Below are 19,367 nucleotides of genomic sequence, written 5' to 3' on the forward strand. Positions count from 1 at the left end.
TTTTGTACTTGTCAGTTTTACTGGCTGTATGCTCCTTCTGTGCTTTTCCTGAAAAATGATTGGGTGGCATGTGTTTTGACTTTCTCTCCCCCACCGGGAAATAGGAAAAAAAAAAAGTTACAGAAGCACACTTGTTACCAACAACTAGAAAGTACAGCTTTGCAAACAAAATGCCACAGGGTTTGTTCTTTATGTGAGGGGTAGTCCCTGGGGTCTTTACCCCTTCCCTGGATTCTTGTGCATATTGATGTGTTCATCTTGTGTGTTCCGGCGCTCAGGATTGCTGTGTGTGTGTTTCCCCCCCTGATTTATATTCAGAGTGTAACAGTCAGATCTGAGAATAACGAGGCTGTCTGTCAAGCTTCAGTTTATTAGCTACACATAGCTATAAAGTTGCAGGTTTGTGGGAGCCTTTATTTTGCACTTAATGACTGGAGTCTGGGTCTTTTCTTTCAAGATGATGTGCGAGGTGATGCCGACCATCAGTGAAGCAGAAGGCCCGCCAGGAGGAAGCGGGAGCCACGGGTCCGGCTCCCCTTCGCAGCCAGATGCAGATTCGCATTTTGAGCAGTTGATGGTGTCCATGCTGGAAGAGAGGGACCGTCTTCTGGACACGCTGAGAGAGACTCAGGAAACGCTGGCATTGACCCAGGGGAAGTTACACGAGGTTGGTCATGAGAGAGACTCCTTGCAGAGGCAGCTCAATACTGCACTCCCACAGGTATGGATGCTTTTCACCTGGAACTCCAGATTCTTGCCTTCTCTCTAAATGTTTTTTTATGGTATCATCTTTCATGGTGTCCATGTTTTAGACGAGTTTCTGAAATGGTGGTTCTGGTTTTCGTAAGTCACGTGCAGAGAGAGTTCCCGAGGGTTAAACCTCTGAGGGAGGACGAACTCTGTGGTGTGCTTTACTTTAAACACCTCGTAACTCTTGTTCCCTTCCTTAGGCAGCAGAAGGAACTGTCTAGATTTGGGACAGTGCTCCAAAGATTTCGGACAAGGGCCATGAGGCATCCAAGCTGTGTGGTTTCTTCCGTTCAGTTGTCTCAGGCCTTTCTTGCTGAACATGTGTGTCTCATGGATTTTATCAGATAGTCCCCATTTTCTAATGAAATTTAATGGACAGATAGGATTGCTCTCACAGGAAAGTTATTTTCACCGTCTACCTTTTTAAGAACACCTGTGTTTTGTAAATGACCTTTGTCGTGGGGGACATGAGACAGAGATTCCTTCCTTGGAAACTCTCTCTTGGCTGATGCAGATTGTAAGCTTGAAGTGACACCAAAGCCGTTCATCTGAGTACGTGACATTTGGACTGGTGTTGCAAAGCCTCGTCTTGGGGAGCTGAGCAAGGATGTAATGATAGGTGAGGGGAGAACGTCACCCACGAAAGAGTAAGGAGAGTGGCACCTAGCCTGCAGGAGTCACGGGGGTTACTTGGGTGTTCACAGCCGCCGAGGAGCCACTTGACTTACCCGTAATAGGCGCGTCTGTGGTCCTTTCCCGTAGGCCTGCCTAAGCACGTGTTTGTGCTCCCGCCATCGGTGTGCAGTGCTGAATGAGTAAATGAGTAATTGCTAGCCTGACTGCGTTTCTTGGCTGTAGTCAGTTCTCCTGAAAGATTGATAAGCCAAACGTTTGCATTTCCTTTTTAGCAATAATAATCTGGCATTGGTGCTGCAGTGCTCCTTTTCCGTGGGCTCAGAGAGCCATCGTGGTTTTTCTTGTGCAGGCCTCACAAATTACGTAGTTTGGGTAGGTCAGGTTTTATTACTGCAAGCTCGAAAGGACCGGCCAAACGATGCTCCACCAGGATTTTAGCGTACTTGTGTATTTTTCAGTAGCTTTTATTTGTTTTTTGTTTTGTGATTGTATTTGATTTAGTGTAATTCGAGGCCATGCACTGAAGCGCCTATCAAATACTTAAGTATTTGATCAGGTTGATTTTTGAAAGAATGAGCACACACGACCTAACAGAAGGGACAGTTTTGTGCGGTGGAGTTTGTCACCCCAACAGGGTGACACCATTGCTCAGTGATTTGTTTTTAGCTACTGCTCAATGTGGCGTAACCTGGAAGCTCTTCATTGAGAGTGTAACACTGGCCACACCCGCCTCCCTGGCCTCCCTGCCTCCCCACCTGAGCACCTCTTCATCTCCCTGGCCTCCTGGCCTCCGTGCCTGCTCATCTCCCTACCTCCCTGGCCTCCCCTCCTCCCTGCCTCCCTTCCTCCCTGCCTGCCTCCAGGCCTGAGCACCTGAGACCATCATTTCAGAAACACGGGAACCATTAAGTAAACTGTTTTTGGAACTCTGCTTTCCCTGGTGTTTGACTCATGTTTGGTGGCTGATAATGTGGCCGGATAGGTATACGAGTAAATGCATTTGTACTATCAGCACGTTATATGAGCAAGTAATAACATACATTAACAAATTTTAGCTATAACATAATCAGAAAAATTCACAGTTGTAAGTGTACATTTCAGAGACTTTTTTCCCTTAGTGAACACATGCTTGTAACCAGCACCTAGATGAAGAACTAGAACATTACCAGGTTTCCCAAAGCCCCTCCTACCCACTCCCAGTAACTGCTCCAGAGCTACCAATGGTCTTGACTTTTCCGCTGATTGCTCTGGTGTGCTCTTGACTTCATATAAGTGAAATAGTCATTTAGCCTTATGTTTGTGAGATGTGTCTGTTTGGCCTCGTGTGGCTTTGTTACTCTCATTGCTGTCTAGTCCCTGGTGTGTGAATATACCGTAGTTTATTCTTTCTGCTGGGCATGGCTATTTACAAATGCTGCCCCTGACTACCCCTGCATGTCTGTTGGTGCAGGTATGTGTACCCTTCTGTTGGGTGTGCTCAAAGGAGCAGCACTGCTGAGTGATAATGTGTGTGTGTGTTCACCCATCACCCATGGTATGAGAGCGCTCAGTGGCTGTCTGACCCCTGGCATTGTCAGTTCTTGCATTTTAGCTGTCTGGTGGGTGTCGGGTGGTAGGAAGCTGAGTATGGTGTGAGCTTGCCGCTCGCCGATGACCAGTAAATAATCAAGGGCAGGACTTCTCTGTGTGTGTTTATTGGCCACTTGGATATCTCTTGTGAAATAATTGTCTCTTGCCCATTTTTTTATTGGGTTGGCTGTTTTGTTTTTTATTGATTTAAAGGAGTTCTTTTTATATATTTTGAATACCTATATGAATGGCAGATTTTTTGTTTGTTTTGTTTTGTTTTTTACAGTCTTGCGTTGTGTTTGCCTTTCATTCTTTCAGGGGTGTCTTCTGATATGTTTTTTTTTCCTTTCCAATGCAATAACCATTTTTATTTTTCTTGCCTTCTTATACTAGCTGGGATCTTCAGTACAGTGTTGAATAGAAATGGAGAGAATAGGTGTCCTTGTCTCACTCTCAATACCAGAGAGAGAGCTTTCAGTATTTGACCATCACATATGATACCATCTGGGGCTTTGTTGGTAGATATTTTTTATCAAAACATGAAAATTCTGCTCTATTTTTAGTTTGCTGAGAGTTTTTTTTAAATCATGAATTAAATTATATTATGTGTTTTCTGCATCTTTTGGGACAAGTGATTTTTTTTAATGTGGTGATTAAACTTTAAAACAATTTTTTTTTAAAGATTTTATTTATTTATTCGACAGAGATAGAGACAGCCAGCGAGAGAGGAAACACAAGCAGGAGGAGAGGGAGAGGAAGAAGCAGGCTCATAGTGGAGGAGCCTGATGTGGGGCTTGATCCCATAACGCCGGGATCACGCCCTGAGCCGAAGGCAGACACTTAACCGCTTTGCCACCCAGGCGTCCCTAAAACAATTTTTTTGCAACTACAGTAATCCCAACTTGATGTCTGTGTATTCTCTTTTTGCCGGATTTTATTTGTTAATATTTTGCTTAGGATCTTGCATCTGTATTCATGAGAGATGTTGGTCTGTAATTGTACTTTCTTGTATTGTCCTTGTTGGGTTTCGGTATTAAGGTTGTGCTCATCTCATAAAATAAGGTAGGAAGTGTTCCTTGTGTATTCCCAGAACAGTTCATGTGAGCCTGATGTTTTCTTCCTTCAATTTTTGGAAGAATTAACTGGCAAAACCAGCTGGTGTAGGGTTTTCCTTGTGAGAAGGTTTTTAATTTCAGATTAATTTTTTTATATGAAAATAAGATTTTTCTGATTTTATATTTCTTCTTGTGTCTATTTAGATAAGGCATTTTTCCCCTAGGAATTTGCTTAGGCCACCCGAACTTTCCAAGTAATAGTGTAGAGTGGTTCGTAATATCCTTATCATCAGCAGAATTTGTTGTGATATCTCCTTTTAAAAATTCTTGGTATTGGTAATTTGTGCTTTGTCTCTTTTTCTTAATCAGTTTTGGCTAGGGGATTATTAATTTTATTAGTCCTTTCAAACAACCAACTTTGGGCTTTACTGATTTTTTTTCTGTTTGTTTTTGTTTTCTATTTCATTAATTTCTGTTTTTTTCCCCCCATCTACTTTGTGTTTTGTTTGCTGTTCTTTTTTCTAGTTCTTGAGCTAAATACTTAGTTTGATTTTTAGCCTTTCTTCTTTTCCAGTATATGTATTTTAAAGCTCTGAGTTTCCCTTTAAGCACAACTTTATCCCACAGGTTTTGATAAGCCAAATTTCCATTATCTTTCATGTAAAAATATTTTCTAGTTTTCATTGTGGTATCCTCTTTCTATTCATAAAGTTTTTTAGCAGTATATCACTTAACTTCTCAATGTTTAGGGGGATTTTCTAGTTACCTTTTTGCTGATTTCTACCTTAATTCTATGAAGGTATCTGTCTTAGTTTTGGGGGGTTGCTATCACAAAATACCATAGACTGGCTGGCTAATAGGCAACAGAAGTTTATTTCTCATAGTTCTGGAGACTGGGAAGTCCTCAAGATCAAGTCACGGGTAGATTCAGTGTCCAGTGAGAGCCGGTTTCCTGGTTCAAAGACAGCCGGCTTCTCACTGTCCTCATGCTGTGGCAGTGGTGAGGGAACTCTCTCCACCCGTGACCTGGTCACTTCCTGAAGTCTCCATGTCCTAATACCATCACCTTGGAGGTGATGAATGGGGGGGGGGCTATAAACTGTTAATCTGTTGCAGTCCCTAAATGTGCCCTGCATTGTTTCAGTCTTTGATTTATTTTCCTAGTTACCCTTTTTGTCATGAAGTTGCTCTTTACTCCTTGTTTTTTTCATATTTCTGTCAAAGACTACTTTTCTTTTCCCAAAAAGCTGCTTTAATATTTCTTTTAGTTCATGTGGTGGTTGATGAGTTGTCTCTCTCTTTTTTTTTTTTTTTTGCCTGAAACATCTTTACCTTGCCTTCACTTTTGAAGAATGTTTCTGTTGGGCATAGACTTCCAGGTTGGTGGTTATTTTTGTTCAGCATTTTACAGATGCCAATCCATGGTGTTCTGGCTTCCTTTCTTTTTCTTGAAAAGTCAGCTCGCAGCGGTTACTGTTATCTCATTGAGGGCAGTATCTTTTTTCCTCTTGTTACTTTTAACAATTTCTTTTTGCCTCAGGCATTCTTTGTCCTATCAATGGCTTGGCTCTTTAACCAGTTTTGGAAAAGTTTTGACTGTTATCTCTGTAGATATTCATTATTCCCCGTTCTGTCTTTCCTCTACTTTGAGAGTCCCCATTGGACATTTTTACCATGTCCCATGTGTCTTTTGGGCTCTTCTGTTTTCTGGACTTTTTCCTCCAACTTCTGTCTAGATTTTTTTTTTTTTTTACTGGACCTGTCTTCCAGTTCACTGATTCTCTCTTCATCTGTATTTATTCTGATGTTAAGCCCACAGGTTGAGTTCTTAATTTCAACTGCTATATTTTTCAGTTTAGAATTTGTTTTGATTCTCTGAAAATTTCCCATCTGTCAAGTATGTGTTTGAAAAGTTGACATGTGCATCCGATAACTCCACTATATGGGTCATCTCTTGGTCTCTTTCTGTTCTTTTCTCTTTTAGTCTATATGCTGTTATATCTTTTGCTTTGCTTTATTTTTCTTTTCCTCCCCTCCCTCCCTCCCTCCTTCCTTCCGAGAGTGTTGGACATTGTGTATGAAGAGCTGTAGAGGCTCTGGGTGAGGCTGTCGTCCTTTAGCATCTCCTCTGACACACCCCATGTGGGGCAGTTCCTTGGCCCAGTCAGTTGTGAGTGACTTGACACGGGGGTTCAAGCTTTGTAAGCTACCTTCTTCCCCCCTTCCAGGGTCTCCATCTGGAGGCCTGGAGCATTTCCCAGGGCCCCTCCTTCTCGGCAGGTGCCGAAGCCCAGTTCTTGTCTCCTAAGCACAGGAGATTGTTGAAGGCTCAACTCTCGGGGAGTGCTTGCAGGGTGCTGGGCTCACTTTCTGTGCCTTCCTGCTCTCAGGGATCCTGGCCTTTAAGACCTGGCTGACTTGTCAGGCCTGCACTTGAATTTTGTCTTCCCATACCCATGGAGCTGTCCAGAGCTCTGTTGGCCAAGACTTTCTTCTTGGCTTTCTGCTACGTTTTCTTTCCAGCTTATTTGTATATTGCTTCCACACCCCCGCCCCCTGCCGCCCCAATCCCTGAGGAAAATCAGAATCGCCAATGCCTTGAGGGCAAGACGGGCACTCTAAATATTAGAGTCACCTCAGTGGACTCCCTTTTGTTTGGAATCTCCCTCCAGTTGTGGTTGCCTCAATAGCTCTTTGATGCCTTCAAACAGACTTAAAATTGTGTTCAGTTTTTCTAGTTCTTGGTGCGTTGACTTAGAGACTACTTGTGTGTCTAACGAAGTGAGGGGAGAGACTGGTGTGCTCTCTGTATCTGAAGCACGTGTAGAAGTCATGGTAAATTTGTTGACCATTATTTGGTACAGGAGAAAACAAAACCCACTAGTCCTTGCTTAGTACCCATTGTTCTTTTCCTAATCTAAGTCCCCGGTTTGCCCGTGCTTGGCCGCCATGCATGGAAAGACGATGGTGCCAGCGGCCCAGCCCCCTGAGTGCTCTCCTCCCTTGCCCGGTGCCCACCCAGGCTTTCTGGTGACAGGCTGGCTGTGGCAGAGAAGACTAAGGGGGGTGAGATGCCTTAAGTGACACTTATTCTATGACTTGATCACAGTGTTTGATCTGTTTTTTAAAAGTTACTGCTCATTTAGTCTTCCCTCCAATTTCACATAAAGTTGAAAATGCAGATTTTATTCTTCCAAGTTGAGTGCAGTGATTTCACACTCTTTTTGTAAACAACAAATGAGTTTCTTAAAAGACATCTCACCCAGAGAATTCCAAGAAAAGAGAATCTGTTCCGCCTGAATTATGGGCGGGACCCCAGGTTTTGCCCATGTCTCTCGCAGTCTGCAAATCCCTGGGAGAGCGTTCACATAGGACTCAGAGCACCCTGAAGAGCAAGGTCTTAAAAGCACAGCTTAGCGGCAGGTAAGGCCACCTGTGTGGGTGCGTTGATTGTCACCACAGAGGTGTTGGCTAGCTGGCAGCAGTGCAAAGCCTGCCGGGCCAGTTGGCAAGGGAGGAAGGTGGAAGCAGAGCCTGGTCGGGAAGATGAGGGACGGAGGAGGATGAGTCAGGGCCAGGCTCTGTGGCTGGGGACACCATGGAGGATGCTAACGCTGGCAGTCGCACGGGGGAGGGATGCCCCCCCACACTCTGCCCTGCAGCCTCCCCCGGGGTAAAGAACTGCAGGCTTTTCTCAGACACTGCTGTAATGCATTGTGGGGTGCGGCCCTCACCGTCGTTTCATTGTTAGTGCTCTCACAAGGTTTGATCCCGTGCCAAGCTTAAGTTAGTGAGTACATCAGGGAGACTTCTCATAATCCAAATGAGGTGAAATGAGCTAGCAGACTCCTCAGCAGGGGTAGATTCCGGTGATACCCGTGAGTTTTGGGGAGTCCCCCTGACAGACTGATCTTCAGTAGGAGTAGTTGGCAAAACCCCTCTTGGAAGACTGTGCTTTACTTCCATTGTTTCTGGTTTATGAAACAGTTCAGCAGATCCTTCAAAGTATTTGACCGTTCGCTTCTTGTCAGCGGCACACCCTCTATTTGCCTCTTTTTGCCAGCAGCCCTGTCTTCTCCTCCTTCTCTGTTGCTGCACCTGTAATCATCTGTGCAAGACAGAGCCGTCCACTCCTGCTGGGCGCCTCCATGACCCTACCCCGTCCTGGCCTCTGGGTTCTTGTGCTCCTGGGACACAGGGGGCCTGCCCTCGGTGAGCCGGCATACCTGCCCCTTCTCAAGAGGATGCTGGCTGTGAGATGCACCTGCAAGCATAAAGTTGTTGAAAGGAAGGGCTGTCTGCTGGCACGCTGTGGTCCATGAGGGGCCTCTCCGAGGGGCCATGGTTGAGCTAAGGCCGAGGGAGGACTCTCCCTGCACTGCAACTGCAGGGACAAAGGCCAGAGGCAGGGGTGAACTTGGCCTTGATTTAAGCCATGGAAACAGCAAGGTGAGACGCCTGTCAGCTGATGGTTGGACAGGGCCTGGCCATGTCAAGAGTTCAGTTTTCCGTTTTATTTTATAAGAACTGCTGAGGGCCCAGAGGCATTGTGGCCTCAGGGGGAGGGATTGGCATGATTTCATTGAATTTTTTAAGTAGGCTCCGTACCCAGCATAGAGTCCAACCTGGGGCTTGAACTCAAGACCCTGAGATCAAGACCTGTGCTGAGATCACGGGTCAGACACCTAACCCACTAAGTCACCCAGGTGCCCCCTGGTTGAATTTTTTAAAATCTTGTGCTGATGCTGCGTGGATAGTGGGTTTGGGGTGGAGACAAGAGTGGACGCAGGGTAGTCACCATTGGTTAGAGTGGTCCTTGCTAATGCATGGGTTGAGCTGTAAGGTTAGTGTTTCAGGCAAGAATTAAAACCCCTTGATATCATCCATCTCGTAAAGCACAGGGCAACGTATATTTTTGTGTAATATACAGAAATAGGTAATGTTTAAATTCAGTGTGCATACCATTCACATGTATGTGTGTAATGTGTCCGGGTATGTATTCCAGGCAACTGTTCTAGGTGCTGACTGTTCAGCACGTAGTAAAGGTTACCTAGCCCAGATACTGTTGTGGTTGCGCAAGTTAAAGTAGCGGAGTGTGAGAATGTGGAGCTCAGTTGGAGCAAATGAAACGTGTGGACGGTGCGGCTGCAGGATGGCCGTTTTCTCACGAGTCCATGTAGGCCAGACTCGGGGGGGGCGGTTTTCCTTGGGAGGTTCAGCTGCCCTGTGTTCTCCTTTATACCCCCCACTCTGGGTCACAGATGCCTTGCTTGAGCACCTTGTGGTGTACCTCTATTTGGACGTTCTTTGGGTTCCTTAAATTCAGCATCGACCAAAACCATCTCCTCCCACATGTATGCCTTTTCCTGTGAATGAGAGCGTTTTCTACCTGGTCGGGTGGTCCGAAACCAGGGGAATGGCTTTGCCTCTTTCCTGCACCTCCCCCCCCCCGGTCCCCACGTACTGTGGCACATACCTTTCCTGTCTCAGAGCCATCTCTGAGGACCCAGGGGATCTGGACCCTGTCTTCCATCGGGTGGAGTCGAGGAGGGGCGGACTCCCGTGGCTTCCCCAGGCCCCGCGGCCCCGCGGCCCCCTGTCAGTCATGCTGTGTTGTGGGTCGCCCATCATGCTATCATGCAGATCTGTTGTTGTCCTGCACCTTCTCTGTAAATGTGCTGCTCTCTCCGAGAGGAAGGCCTTTCTTTCCATTCTTCTGCTTGCTGGCCCTTAGTGCTGGATACCACTCCGTCATTTGGTAATGGACTCTTTTGGGGAACCAGTTTTGCCATGTATATGAAGACCCTCAAAAATGCTCATATTCGGACTGAGCGGTTTTCCTTGTGCCGAGGAAAATGTTCTTACCTGGAGGAAACCATGCTTACGGTATTTACATTGCTGATTAGTTAGGACATCATAAGAGTGACACATGCCAGTTACAGACCATGTGAAAGTGTGAACACTGCGTAACTCCCTTCCACGGGGCTTGATGCCTCTCACTTTTGCCCCCCGGCCTTCCCTCATTCCCTCCGTGCTTGGCACTACTTGGGGGGAGGCTCATGGTTTCCAGCGGCCCGTTCTTGTGGTCAGAGGTAGGAGTGGGCTGTGGGGTGACCACAGACCCCTCTGACCTGTGGGAGCTACAAGGAGCCACAGGAAGTCCCCTGGGGCTGCATCGTCCGCTGCGTCCTGCCCACACCAGGTCCTGTCGGAAGCTGTAGAGGGGATTGTCCAGCCCTCAGTCCTTCTTCCTGGACTGACTGACCCTCTTTCGTGAAGAGCACCCCTTGTTGTCCTTCTCCCCCTTGTAATGCACACTTGCATTTGTGTTTATTCGGTGATCACACTCAATTATCATCATCATTCCTTAGATGCTGCCTTGTCCCCCTCAGATGGGCTCCTGTGTCCTTTTGCCAAGGCCCTATTAGTCTTTGAACATTTCACTGTTTTCTGGCACATGAATTTGTCCCAGGCTCACTTTGTGTTTTTCCTGCCTCGGATCTGAAATCATTCCTCTGAGGAGCCCTGGTTCCTGTTAATGGGGAAATGATGTTCAGAAATGTAAATGAGATAGGTGTGCTCATTGTCGCTGGGGTAGCATCTTTTTTTTTTTTTTAAAGATTTATTTTATTTATTCGACAGAGATAGAGACAGCGAGAGAGGGAACACAAGCAGGGGGAGTGGGAGAGGAAGAAGCAGGCTCATAGCGGAGGAGCCCAATGTGGGGCTCGATCCCATAACGCCGGGATCACGCCCTGAGCCGAAGGCAGATGCTTAACCGCTGTGCCACCCAGGCGCCCCTGGGGTAGCATCTTTTAGGTCCTTTTTGGAGACAGAGCTAGACAAAAAGAAAGAGAAACTTGGAGTTCCTCTTGCTATTCCATTCACAAATTAAAATTTAGCTTCTCCCTGATTTATTTTATATTTATGTCTCTTGTCTTATAATTTCTAGTGATGTTAGCATTATTTTCTTTACCCTATGATGTACAGAAAGCAGTTTCAGCCTTCTAATGCCATATTGGTATAACCACCCTACTGAGCAAAGTTTTAGAATGTCTTTGCAGTTCTTCTGGGTCTTAGAATTAATATGTCTTAAGACTGTACAGTTAGAGTAATGGGTTTTAAAGCAGTGTGATTGGTCACATAACCATATGAAATTGATATACCATTAGGTTCATTTGTTTCTGTTTATTCCCAATTTTAGGGTTTGGATTTTTCTTTTGCAGTTGTTTACAAATACCTAAAGCATTTACATGGTTTAACAGTCAGAATTCTAGAAAAAGGCACTCACAGGAGTCTTGCTCCCCTGTCCCTGAGTCACCCACCTGTAACCGGTGGGGGTGGCCACGTGTCCTGGTTTGCATGAGCTAGTCCTGGGTTTTGCCTGTTCTCCTGGTGCCATTAGTAATTGTGCGCCGTTTCACCCTCAGAAATGAGGCACAGCGAAGGCTTTGTTGGCACTTGCTAATGCTCATTTAGAGATGTGGACAAAATGTTTCCACTTTGTAGGTTTTTCCCCATAGCTCGAAGCAAGCTCTTGGCTGAATTCTGCAGACTGGGATTGTGGTTCATTTGGCAGGCAAGGTCCACCCATGGAGTTTTTACTCTTGGCTGTCAGGGTCTCATTCTCATTCCGAGGAGGAGATGTCATTTTGCTCTGAAAATAAATTTGGGAGCTTGAAGCGTATCTTGCATTTCCAAGTTTTTCTGCTTTGCAAATGGGCTAATTATCCCTCCTGCCTATGTAGTTTGAAACCTTTGCCAACGGTAATATAAAAATTGATTTTGGGCAGTGGCATGCTGAAGTTGAATCATGTGGATGAAAGTTAAGGTTCTCCTTGAGGCTTATCCATATTTCTCAGCGGTTGATCTCTCTTGAAATCTTAAGGTGCTGTTAAGAAGCTAGGGCACACTCTTCCCACACCTGCAGAATAGTTTATGGGGAAACATGGATGGCAGGTCAGGTCGGGGTGTCCTGTATTCCCTGAAATAAACAGAGAGGTGGTGGGGAAGATGGTTTCGACGAGCTGAGTGTTCATGTCAACAGTCGGATATGCTGTGAAGGGCTCCGTGGGTGACATCCGTGGAGGCGAATGTCCAGAAACCCTGTGCCGTGCCCGGTGCTGTCCGAGGCCCCGCCTCCTCACCTCCACCGCCCGCGCGCTCCGCGGCGAGGCTGTGCGCAAGCCGGGCTGCTGTCGTCCTGCTGTTGGGCTCATCTTCCCGGAGCAGACGCGTCCGCCTCCTCAAGCAGGCGGCCCGCTGAAAGCAGGCGTGCAGCACGCCTCCGCCTCTCCCGGGCTTCGGCCTGAGTCTACCGCCGGTCCCCAGCGCCCCGAGCTCACGGTGGCTCAGCAGAGCCTGGGGCTTGCGTGCGGTCTATCCCTCGTGACCTCGTCCCCGAGCTTCCAGTGTCCTCGTCAGTACGTCGTACCGGGGGGCAGCAGCTTCCATCTTAGTCCGCGGTCACTTAGCGCATCTGCCACGTGCGAGGCACCGTGCACGGGCTGGGAGACGGCTGTCCGAGAGATTCGGTGAGACGATAGCCCTCATGGATGGCCTCAGAGCCTCCAGAGAGGGATCGCCTCCCTGAAGCCTCTTCACAAGGAAGTTGGGCTATGGTGGAGAGCTCTTCTCTTTCTCATTCCCAAAGGCAGCTGTGGCCAGCAGCGGGGAGTGCAGACCGTACGGACACGCACGACGTCCGCAGCCCTCGGCGCCCCCGGTGCCCACAGCGTGGGGCTCCGGTGGAGGGGTGGTGTGCTGTGATGCGCCTCACACGTCCGTCGAGAGGAGGGGTGAAGCTGCCCGCTGTGGAGATAGAAGGCACGGTGCGACGAGCGTGCTGCGTCGGGGCAGCCCGCTGCCCGGGCGATGAGTGCAGGAGGGTAGAGTACTGCGAGGACTGAGGAGCTGGCGGTGTTTCTGGAAGGTGGGAGCGCCCCGTCCTGCTGTGGAAGGCTCTGGGGAAGCTTCCTGTCAGCCTGGCTCCTGTCCCTGGCGTTCACAGTCGGGCTCCGAGCCTGTAACCTGGGCCGGGGCTGCCCTGCGCCGTCCCCACCTCCGGGAGAGGCTGGGAGAGCCAGTGCCGGCAGCTCTCAGTACCCCCTGGGCCATGCACTGCTCCTGAGGGGCGGGAAGGGGGCCCGGAGGCTGTGTGGCCAGAGTCGGTGACAAATGGCCACAGCAGGGCTAACGGGATGGACAGTTGTGCCTGTAAAACCAAAGGGTGCATGTAGCATTTAGCCCTGTGGCGGGTGTTCCTGCGCTCCCTGGCTGGGCTGATGAGGAAGAATTGCCCCAGCTGGCTACCCTCTGCCCCAGCTTCCCCTGGGAAGAAAGGAAGGACCCTTAGCAAATAAGGATTGAAATGGGTGGTTTGGAGTTTCTTCCTTCCATTATCTCTTTATTATATCACTACCCTTTCTTATCCTTACTCTCATCACTGCATTTCAAGGAGAAAGGACGAGAAGTGCTGCGTCTGACGTGTGTAGTAAGGCCCGTGAAGGATAGAGCAGGCGGTGCTTAGGATGAAGCGTCCACGTCGAAGGAATGTAGGTTCCAAGGGGGCTTTCTTGTGCCAACTACAGAGATACTTGCTCCCAGCGAGGTTCAGGGGTGAATTGAGAGATTGCTTGAAGCACGTTCCCGTGGACAGACTCAGCACGCGTTACCTGAACCCTGAGTGGCCAGTGCTGTCCTCTCTGGGTGTCACTGCACAGGACTGCTCCTTAAGGGGCAAGGTGCTCTGAGGAAGGGAGGTTTTTTCCGGAGAAGCTGCAGTTGTTGGTAAGACAGGCTGTTTATGAAGCAGCCCGCAGGCCGCTGCAGCCCGTGGAGCTGGCCTAGAAGCCCCAGTGTGCTACCCACGGGGCTGCATGGCGCTCAGCAGGCACACTGCTGCAAGTCTTGGCTTGGACCGTGTGTCTGCTCTGCGCTGAAACACTCCCTGTGTTGCCTCCCTTGTCCGTTCACCTTGAGGGTCTCTCCTGGCAAGTTTTACAGGAGTACTACAGAAAGTGGGATGGGCACACAGAATGCTGGTTCAGACTGACTTTACAAACAGTCATTGGGGCGCCTGGGGGGTGCAGTCAGTGGAGTGTCCGACTCTTGGTTTTGGCTCAGGTCATGATCTCAGGGTCGTGAGATCGAGCCCCACATCAATTCCAAGCTCAATGCAGAGTCTGCTTGAGATTCTCTCTCCCTCTCCCTCCTCCGCTCATGCTCTCTCTCTCCGATAAATAAAAAAAAATCTTTAAAAAAACCCCAAAAACCTGTCAGTCACTTAGAGGGAGCTTAGATTGCCTGGTGCTTGTGTCCACTCTTTGTGGGTTTACTGTGCCCGCACGGTTTTCCCGTTAGGGAGCCTCTGTGGAAAGAGGGAAAAGAAGCACTTGCTGAGACATTTGGAGAATTGTTTTCATGGGACAAGGGTCTCACACCCAGGACTAGGAAATACATTACTGCTTCCACTCTTTTCTGTTGTTGCTACCTTGGAGATGCGTCCACTTTGTGGGGTCAGTCTCCCCTTTGGAAGAGGAAACTGCATTTGTGTTCAGCCCCGGGGTTGTGATGTTCCTTCCGTGTCCCAGCCCCATCTGTTGTCATGGCCTTTACACACAGCCCAGAGATGCCCTGCTGCATGTCAAGTTCAGAGCTGTGATCATCCTTCCTCTCTCAGCCCCCCATCCCCTGGCTTCAGCCTCCCTTCCCCTTTCTTAGCCCCGCCCCCGGCTTCACCCCACCCTACTCCTCCCTCAGCCCCCTATCCCACAGCATGGTTTCTATCCCTGTCTTCTTTTCCAGTGTCATTTTTACTTTCTTTTGTATTCCAGTACCCTAGCTTGGTCACTTTATGCCTCAGGCCAACGTGGTGAGGCTCTGCTCGCACCTTCGCACCTTCTTCGTTTTCTAGGCCACCCAGCACACACTTTCTGCCGCCCTCGGCTGAACCCAGACCGTGCGCGGCCAGGTTTCCTGCAGTGTCCATCCCTGGGAGCCGCAGGGGCAAGATCCAGACTCTTTCAGTTTGGCACTCACAGCTCCATGTTCTGGTGCAACTCAACTTTTCCACCCCATTTCCTCTCCAGACCCCCTCGTTCTGGCCAAACCAGTCTGTTCACTATGCTCCCCTCCCCTGGGCCTACACAGCTCCCTTGTCGGGAAGTGCCTCCCTGCCTTCCCCGTGTCACACCCCACCTGTCTCTCCAGGCTTGCTGTGAGCACCCGATGCCCTCTGAGGTTTAGGGACTGTCTCACCTCTCAAAGAGGATGGGGTCTGAGGCCCGGGGCTGCTTTTATTTTCTATTTTTATTTTTTCTCCACTGTTTAAAAATGCCATCAGTTTTAAGAAAAACACAGATGAAACAGTACTTAGAGTGTGGGGCGCCCGGGTGGCTCGTTGGTTAAGTGGTTAAGCGGCTGCGTTCGGCTCGGGTCATGATCCCAGAGTCCTGGGATCGAGCCCCACGTCGGGCTTCCTGCTTGGTGGGGAGTCTGCTTCTCCCTCCCCCCCCACCCCGCTCGTGCTCTCTCTCGCTCTCTCCTGAATAAAATCTTCAAATAAAGTAGTATTGAGTGTGTATCAAGGTCGTCCTTGATTGGCAGGGGTCACAGAGGGAGCTCTCAGAGGTCTGTGGCCGCCTCTTTGTTTCTGTGTGAGGACAGTTGTGGGTCACGCCTGGCCCTTCTGTACCCCTCAATGCTGAGTACATTTCCCTACCCCCGCCCCACTTCAATCCTCAGGCCCTGCATACCGACCTCTTGGCCAGGGTGTCTCACCTCTGAGACTGTGTGGCTATGTGTAAACTTGAGCATCCTGATGATTTCTCAGTAGGAGATGCAGATTCAGTGAGCGCCGAAACGACCCTGGCCACAACTGCGTGCGCCGAGTGGGTGCTCGAGAGGTGTGAGGCGTCTGTGTGCAAACCCAGTCGGGGCTGGGGTGATTGGGGGTTGGCGTGGGGACTTGCTGTGGGTGCTTGCCATCCTCTTGGCATCCGTATTGAATTCTGATTCCCCAGCCACTTATTAACACGGTGACCTTTGCACATCGCTGACCTGCCGGGGCCTGTGTTCTGATTCGTAAAATGAGGTAATATGTGTGCCTTACAGGGTAGCTGAGAATAACAGTAGAAGGTAGGAAGCAAGTTTGAAAACCATAAAACATTAAGCAAATACGACGTTATTGAAATGAATATTGTATCTTCTAAGTACTTGGCTGGTATCTCAGACATCTTGATTTTGCTCAGTAAGTTATTTGTCCAAATTAAAAGGGCTGCTCATTCTTAAGTTTGTATATTTCTATCTATTAAGCTGAACAGAGCCACAGAGACATTCCTCAATAAGGTACCTTCAGTTATGGTTTTGTGCCGAGAGCTTTGATTCGTTCAGAGATACCTTCTTGATCAATCAGAGAGTAAAGGTGTTTGTGACCGAGGCTTTTGTCAGACCGGTTTGCAGGACGTGAATGTGCAGAACCATGAGAGTCTACGAAGATTGGCAGAGCGGCAACCTGCTGTCCGAGGTTGTATGTTACCCACTCCGTACTGCGCGTACCTGTTGTTGGGACACCCACACTCACCGGGCTGCTTTGCCGGGGCGTGGGGAGCAGCTCTTCCCTGAGCAGAGCAGCGAGTGGTCGTGGGTAAACCGAGTGTGTCGTAGCGCGGTGGCGCGGAGAGATGGTGGGCCGGGAGAGCCCTTCTGTGGAGGGAGGGCGCCGAGCTCAGCGTGGGCCGTCGGCGTCCAGGGCGCCATGGGGCCGGGGCGGCAGGTGTGGAAGGGGCACCGTGCGGGCGCAGGTGCGCGGAGGCGTGCGGGACTGGGGCGGCGCTGAGGGCGGGAGCTCACCGGACAGGGGCTACCAAGGGCTGGCTTCAGTGCTCTGATGACATTTCTTGAGGAGGATTATGGTGGGACGAGTGCAGTCGGGACAGGGACGGGTGTGGAGGGGCAGGCGCCTCAGGCTGTAGAGACGCTTCCTTCTTGACAGTAAACCCTTTATTTGGTCATTTCTGGCAGTCCAGCTATGTGGTTTCCTCGGAGGCAATATCAGTCTTGTTCTGAAAATGGCGTGAGAGAGAATCAGGAGCTGTTTTCAAGTTCTGTTGTGCTTGTTACCCGCAGTTGCAGTCCACAGCCTTACACCCGCAGCACTTGCGTCTTCGACGGGCCGCCAGGCATGGGGAGCGGCTGCCAGTGCAGCCGGGGCGGCTTGCCGACTGCATGTCCCCGCGCTGGCCTGTCTACTGAGCCAGCACGGCAGGGCCCCTGCGCCTGCCGCTACAGTTTGCTGTCTAGGCCTCCCTCCGTCGGCAAAGGCCCGTCTTCCAGGCGGTGTGCTCAGAAGCCGTGTCAGGGACTGAGAGGGGAGCCGGAGGCCTGCTAGCCGGCCGGGCCTCCCGTGCTCTGGGCTAGGGCTTTCAGACATCGCCTCCCACTCCTGTGAAATGCTGGCCAGGGCTCTCCGTCATTGTCTCTGGCTTCTCTCCACAGGGCCCCCGCGGTCACAAGCAGTATTGGGGGACCCTGTTGCATGCAGCCTGCTGCTCTTCTCGGGTACCTGCTAGGAGCGGGTCAAAATTTCTGATCCTGTTAACAGAGCAGCCTCGTGGCACCGCTGAGGAGGTCCTTCTTAACAGCGCTTGCCCTGCGCTCGTGCCTGCTGGTTCCTGTGAGGGCCTGGAAGGCCGTGTCTGAACACTCCCACACAGATGGAGCCTTCTAACTCAATGAAGGTCACGAAGTCATCTCAGAGTGCCTGACCATGTGTGGAAGAGTTGATGAAGGCTTTCTCTGCGGAACCGAAGTGCTCACGGGAACAGACAGCACGCCTGCCGTGTGCTGGAGGCGCAGCTCACTCACACGCACCCCGTGCACACCCTGACTCGCCAGTGGCACCTGGCCTGTAAACCGTAGGGCGGTGCCTGAGTGGCGCCGGGGACCAGCGTGACTGCACGTGACCAGAGGGGCAGGGGCGCTCATCAGGGGAAGGACACTTGCCGTCACTTCCATACGTTTGTTTGGTCCGTGTTCTGATGGTGCTGCCGAAGCTGGGAGGGAGACGACCAGCATCCTCGGGCAGGACCTCCCGTGGTCCTAGAACCTGGCGGCGTGTGAGCGAGGAAGCCGCGATCTGCCAGGTGTCCTGCAGCGAGGGTTCTTGGTAGGCACGAGGGAATGCCCACATGGTGGTTGGTATCCTAGGGTTCCCAGATGGCTCACCACAGGTGAACGACTGTTGTCACAGCAAAGAAGAGTGGAGAATATAGTTTAAGGATCTCGTGGAGATATTTTAAATCCATGTGATGTAACTGGAGGTGGAAAATAAGCATGTTAGAGGAACTTAGCATGCAACTGGAATAAACCGTTTTCTCTCTCTGTTTATTTTAATAAATATAGAGGGCCGAGCCTGAGTCAGAGGGGCCTGTGTAAGCCGCAGTCCTAGTAGTATGTATTACAGTAGTCAGGACTTTCGACAGTTTTTTTTCCTTAAGATTTATTTATTTATTTTAGAGAGACCCCGGGGGGGGGGGGGAGAGCGCGCGCGCCGCAGGAGGCCGCGCTGAGCTGTTGTCCCGCAGATGCAAAGGCACAGGTACGGAGCTACTCGTTGCCACGTTGTCTGTGAGCGGAAGATGGGCAGCGTCTTCAGTAGGGGAGTAAAGGACGGCTTTTGTGTTCATTCCTGTTTGCCGTCAGAGCGGCTGTAAACGGGAGGGCGTCCTTATGAGCCCACTCGGAAACCTCTTCAGTGATGTCCTTAACTGAGGAGAAGCAAGGGGGAAAGGAATACGTGTGCGAAAAACCCTGGATAAGCGGGGAGCCCCTAACTGTAGTGCCTGCTGTGTGGGAGATGCGGCCCTTTCTTACTGGACCCAAAGACAATAGTTTGAAAAGGTTTGTCGGTGAAAAGCTCTGTCCCAAGCCCCCTTCCAGTGCTGCTGCTGTTACCAGTTTTTAAGAAGTTTTTTATGACCAAAACATCTCTGTGGAAATACGGATTTTACACTGTTCCTGATTTTGGCTTTAGACTGTCAAGGTCAGACAGGCCATTTCTGGTCTCACAGTTTTTGTTTTTGTTTTTGTTTTTGTTTTTTAATTTTCATTTTTTAAAGATTTTATTTATTTATTTGAGAGGGAGAGAGAACAAGCGGGGAGGAGGGGCAAAGGGAGAGGGAGAAGTTTTTAAAATTCATTTGTAATGTTTTTGTCCATGAATACCTCACTAATGTTGCACACTGGTTTCTGAAGTGCATGAGATGGACATCTGTGCTGATACACATGTGCATTCGTATCTCAGATCGTCCTAATGGTAAGAAGTTACTTGTTCAAATACTGAAATGCTAGCAACCA

The 19,367-nt window shown here is 49.6% G+C and overlaps 1 protein-coding gene across 3 annotated transcripts in view; it reads left to right on the forward strand.

Moving 5' to 3' along the window:
• The first annotated feature begins 427 nt into the window (after positions 1–427).
• The window catches only part of PPFIA1 (PTPRF interacting protein alpha 1), an 82,012-nt gene continuing 63,072 nt past the window's right edge, over positions 428–19,367 (forward strand). For 2 of the 3 annotated variants that reach the window (XM_002922200.4, XM_019802754.2), the window contains exon 1: positions 429–721. In XM_002922200.4, the coding sequence (XP_002922246.3) occupies positions 458–721 (264 nt within the window). In that variant the 5' untranslated portion in view covers positions 429–457. Of the gene's footprint in view, positions 722–19,367 lie in introns of all 3 variants that reach the window. The other variant, XM_019802748.2, reaches the window with a different exon arrangement.

The sequence above is a fragment of the Ailuropoda melanoleuca genome, chromosome 16 (genome assembly GCF_002007445.2).
Source record: "Ailuropoda melanoleuca isolate Jingjing chromosome 16, ASM200744v2, whole genome shotgun sequence".
Lineage (NCBI taxonomy): Eukaryota > Metazoa > Chordata > Mammalia > Carnivora > Ursidae > Ailuropoda > Ailuropoda melanoleuca.